The sequence below is a fragment of the Cryptotermes secundus genome, unplaced genomic scaffold, assembly GCF_002891405.2.
Source record: "Cryptotermes secundus unplaced genomic scaffold, Csec_1.0 scaffold3678, whole genome shotgun sequence".
NCBI lineage: Eukaryota > Metazoa > Arthropoda > Insecta > Blattodea > Kalotermitidae > Cryptotermes > Cryptotermes secundus.
In genome coordinates, this window is record NW_019724816.1 from 24,610 (window position 1) to 30,136 (window position 5,527).

Here is a 5,527-nt window from a genome sequence, read left to right on the forward strand (position 1 = left end):
AGTCAAGAGAAGACATCATGCAGAATGCGACGGCCCAGTTGATCACCATTCCAAAAGACGCGTTCCAGAAGTGTTTCCAACAATGGCGGAAGCGCTGGGAGAAGTGTGTGCATTACCAAGGAGACTACTTTGAAGGGGATTGGGGTTTTGTACCTCCAAATCAATAAATGTATTTATGCCGACCAAAGGTTCAGTACTTTTTGAACACACTACATATATACCATATATGTACATTTGATAAGCGTTCCAGTGCGGTAGAAAAAATCTTATTAAAACATTTAGCTTCAAATTCAATCATATGTTGCTTAATTTTCAATATAAAAATGAGGACGAACTTAAAAGAGTAATGTTGAATTCACACTGTTAATAAAGGTTAAAAATACATTTTAAAACAATTAGTAGATTTTCCATGACATGATACATTTTAGGTCGTTTTTTAACATTTAGATAATTTTCAGGATTTTTCAGTCATTTTTATAGGTCATTTTTCTGGATTTTTGGTCATTTTATAGGTCATTTTTCTGGATTTTTTGGTCATTTTTAAAATATTTTTAGGTAATCAAAATCCGGGCCCTGGTTATGATTCTAGCTACCAGACATTTACAGACTTTATAAATAATTATACTAACATTTTTTTTCAGCACTTCATCTATTGCCAATGGGAGAATTTGAAGTTTCAAGTCTTAAAGTCCTAAAATTCAGAGCATAAGTCCAATGAGTCCTAGTTTAATTAATTGGACCATTAGCCCAAAAATTTGTAAGTGGGAAGCTGTAGGCTGAGGAGTGACTTTGCTTATAAGATCCAAGTTAGTAATACCCTCACATCTACACACTGGTCTCTTCCCTCCAGGTTTTCTGACTAAAAATTTCTGTTCCTCTCCATACATACAACATGCCCTGTTTATCTCATTCTCCTTAATTTCATCATGCTAATAATTAATATTTGGTGATGAGGACAAACTATGAAACTCTCATTACATAATTTCCTTCAGTTTCATGTTACTTCATGTCTCTTTAAGTCCATATATTCTCAACACCCTATTCCCAAGTACTCTCAGTCTGTAATTCTTCCCATAATGTGAAAGATCACATTTTGGCTATACATTCTAGCTTTTGAGGGGTCAAAAAGAAAAATAACTAACTTTGACAACCACATTAAAGAACAAGTAAAGTAATAAGTTTTGTGTATTTTATTCTTAGGTAGGAGATGGAAAAGTAAACAGTTCTGAACTGAATAATAGGATTTTTAACAGTATTAATTTTCTTACTTGTGTTATTATCTTCCTTCTCTGGAGTTTACCTATAAATATGTTGTACACAACACTGGTTTTCCTGTATTAGAGCACATTAATTTCTTACCATTCATTATTTGTATGCTCTTGCAGTATCATTTAAACATGTAAGCAGTGGTGATTCATCCATTGAAGCTTTTGTTCAGAAGCTGCACCAACCTTCAGTACAGGAAATTAAAAGCAGTCATCCTTGTCGAACTACATTTGTACCCAAAGAGTTCAGCTGTTTATTCAGTCAAGGTTAGCCAATTCATTCATATAGTGTTGTGTTGTTATAGTGAACTCCCAGAGTGTCTTGAAAATTATTTGTTATATTGGCAACTAATGAAAATGTATAGTTGTTGTTGAAAAGTATGTTCTTACACACAACTAAAGGTATGGAAAAAAAAAGGGTAAAGCTGTCCCTATAACAGGCTGTGGAGGCCCATAGGGTTGAGACGTCGAGGTGCCCACATTTTCCAGACAGTTTGCTCACAGATGGCAGTGAGGTTGTCAGCCTTATATGCTGCCACCCTTTACCCCCAGGAAGATCCCTAATTTCTGTTAGAGGCTGAGTTTACCCCAGGGTCATAGTGTGGCTTGAAGGATCAGGTCAATTGAAAAATCCATTGACCTCACTGGGAATTGAACCAGTGATCTTCTGGTTTCTAGCATGGAGCCTAAACCAACTACACTGCTGCATGCCCCCTTACATACAACTATCATATTTAAGTTACATGTGTACACCTATTTGTTACCAAGTTTTGACAAATTTATAAAAATGTGTGTAGTGTTTATGTATGTCTCTTGCTGTGAAACAACATCAGACTGGTGTAACAGAAATGCTGTAGGCCTGTATTTTGGAGGTAACCAGCTCAAATTTTGGCGAGGCTCATGGCCATCCAAATTTGATGTTTTTTATCATTTCCCTCGTTGTGTCCAGGCAATATCCAGATAGTGTCTTCAGTCTGCGGCTGACTCTAAATCTTGCATACCATTCAGTAAGCATATATGATCATCCTTTTAATCTTATTCAACATTCTACATAGTTTTGTACAACAAGGAAGCATGGCAACATTGTGAATACAGTGGATATTTTGTCTGCAATCTCTGTGGGACTTGACATTCTGATGATGAGTCATTTGTGCATTCGTGAAACATATTAGGATTGGCACAGTTGATATGTTGAGACTTATTCATAGGGCCAACAAACATATTGTGATCAGTATGGTTGGTATGACAAGTGTCATTCACACAGTCAACATATTGCAGTCAGTATGGTAGTGACTGAAAGTTCTGCTTACTCAGATCAGTATATCTGAATTCATTCATTATTCTTATAATATGGCATATGATTCAACAGAAAGTTTTCACAGTTGAATACTTTATAAAAGAAGAAAATGTAACAGAAATCCATTCAGAAGCCCTCAGTAAATACCCACAAGAATGAGTTTCCACGAAGTTCTGTATATGGAAGCTTGTCAAAAAATGGTAGATGACATGTTCATTTTGTGACAAAAAGAGACGATCCAAGAGGAGTGTGCTAACTGAAGAAAACATTCAGTATGTTTAGGCATAGTTAGAGATCAGTCCTCGCCAATCATTAAGATACTTGGCACAAGAAATTGGTGTTTTCCTGAAATCTGCACAGCTACAAGACCAGTAAATTCCACTTGTATAAATTTATGGTGACTGCCTCTGTGGTCTAGTGGTCAGCGTTCCTGGCTATGGATCCAGAGGTCCAGGTTCGATTCCCGGCGCTACTAGATTTTTTCTGAGAAGTAGTGTGTCTGGAACGGGGTCCACTCAGCCTCGTGATTATACTTCAGCTATTTCAAGCAAATAGCGGCTCTGGTCTAGAAAACCGAAATTAATGGCTGTGGGAATTCATTGCGCTGACCACGTGACACCCTCTGTCCACAAAAGTTGGTACTAAACTTCACCGACAAGCGGCAGTCGCCCAGTCAGTATAGTTCGCTTGTGGACTTAGATCACGGAGTTTTAAATTTATGGTTTTGCATGAGCTTAAAAAACAGATTGTGCAACAATTATATACTTTGGTAAGTATAAATTGCAGAATTGATGTGAGTGGTCATAGACCCAGAGTCACTGTTGAAAATTGATGAGGCATGTTAATATGCAAAATATCCTATATGGAGTGATCAGAATCCTCATGCCATTCTACAGATACTATTTCACTGTAAATGCAGAGGTGCAGTGTGCTATAAGTACATGGTGGTTATTGGCCTGATACTTTTTGAGTAAACCAAACTGATATCAATATCTACGAGGAGCATTCCATATATAATGCCTCCTATTTTTTTAATGAAAACTACAACTGATACAGAAAGCATAATAACACAGTTAAATAGAGCAAGATTTCAGCTACTTGCAGTTATTTTTCCACATAATCACCACCATTCGTTATGCACGTTTGCCAGCGATGAACAAGAGCTTGTATGCTGCGCTCGTAAATGTCTGCGCCAGCAGAGACAAATCACTTTCTTACAGCTGCCATGACAGCATCGTTGTCTGGAAAATGTTGCCCACATAGTCCATCTTTCATAGGCCCAAAGAGATGGAAGTCTGAAGGTGGATGTGATAGGACAGTCCAGCCAAACTTTGCAATTGCGTGTGGTGGTCGCAAAACTGGTATGGGGTCTAGCGTTATCATGTTGCAAATGAAAGGTCTGCTTCTCTGGCCTGACTCGGGAAACGCGGGCTTTCAGCTTAGCGTCATCTTGTAGCTTTCAGAATTGACAGTCTCACGAGGCTCCAGGAAAACCAACAAAATCGCACACTGCCTATCCCAAAAGACTGTGCACATCACTTTCCCTGCTGATGGCTCTCTCTTGAACTTCTTTTTTCTTGGGGAATCCCGATGTCGCCACTCCATGGACTGTCTTTTGGATTCTGGCTCGTAGTGGTGACACCATGTCTCATCTCCGGTGATGATGCAGAAACTTGTCATCTTCAGCCTCAGACTGGTGCAACAGGTTCTGACAGACTTCCATTCGATGAGTTTTGTGGTCCAGCTTAAGCATCTGCGGGACCCACCTGAAACAAACTTTGCAATAATCCAGCTTCCCCAACATCGTTTCCAATGCATTACAGCTGATATTAAGCTGTGCACACAGTTCCCTGGTCGTTATGTGCCGATCTGTACAGATGAGCTGATTGAGGCTCTGTTCATTGTGAGGAGTGGCAGCTGAGCAGGGATGCCCAGGGCCTGGCTTGTCCCCACCGTTGCAGCGCACTACCCACCACCTCACTGTGCTGACTTCCACTGTATCATCTCCATACACCTTTAGCAAGCGTCGATGGATGTCAGTGGGTGCAATTTGTTCGGCAGTGAGAAATTCAATAACACATCTCTGTTTCGTACATACTTCCATGTCAGACCCGATTTTGGTAGACTGGTCTGCTGTCGCTATATGTCGCACGACAACCAAACTAACATATATGAGACAAATTCTGTCTTAAGTGCAACAATTTAATTTAGTTCTTTCTTCTTCCCTTCCTCTACACTACATGTTTCGGCCCTAAATGGCCATCATCAGGTGTGTATTCTTACGTAGCTGCTACACTGCCCGCAGTTTAAAATTTAAAATCACCAGTCTTTCCAATTGTATGTATGTATAAAATATTTGTTAACCTACACACGTCAGTTTAATTTCTAAAATTGGCACTTTTTTAAAACTTCAATTCAAATTAAAATGTCTATAAATTTTCTGTTCTTTTCTTTTTCCAAATTTTTAAAAATTTTCTCGGGGTACACGCCCTATGACTATAGTGCTGCAGCGGCCACTTCTTGTTTTATCGCTGTTCAGGTACTGTTCTGTGTAGGCTCTGTGTGTGTGTGTGTGTCGCTGCTTATCTTTAATACGTGTATTAAAGATAAGCAGCGACACACACAGAACAGTACCTGAACAGCGATAAAACAAGAAGTGGCCGCTGCAGCACTATAGACATAGGGCATGTACCCCGAGAAAATTTTTAAAAATTTGGAAAAAGAAAAGAACAGAAAATTTATAGACATTTTAATTTGAATTGAAGTTTTAAAAAAGTGCCAATTTTAGAAATTAAACTGACGTGTGTAGGTTAACAAATATTTTATACATACATACAATTGGAAAGACTGGTGATTTTAAATTTTAAACTGCGGGCAGTGTAGCAGCTACGTAAGAATACACACCTGATGATGGCCATTTAGGGCCGAAACATGTAGTGTAGAGGAAGGGAAGAAGAAAGAACTA

At 38.7% G+C, this 5,527-nt stretch overlaps 1 protein-coding gene across 2 annotated transcripts in view; it reads left to right on the forward strand.

The window, feature by feature from the left end:
- Positions 1–5,527, forward strand: part of LOC111863117 — a 29,966-nt gene that overhangs the window by 13,744 nt on the left and 10,695 nt on the right. For both annotated transcript variants that reach the window (XM_033750929.1, XM_033750928.1), the window contains one exon: positions 1,386–1,532. In XM_033750929.1, coding sequence (XP_033606820.1) covers positions 1,386–1,532 — 147 coding nt within the window. The remainder of the gene's footprint in view (positions 1–1,385; positions 1,533–5,527) is intronic.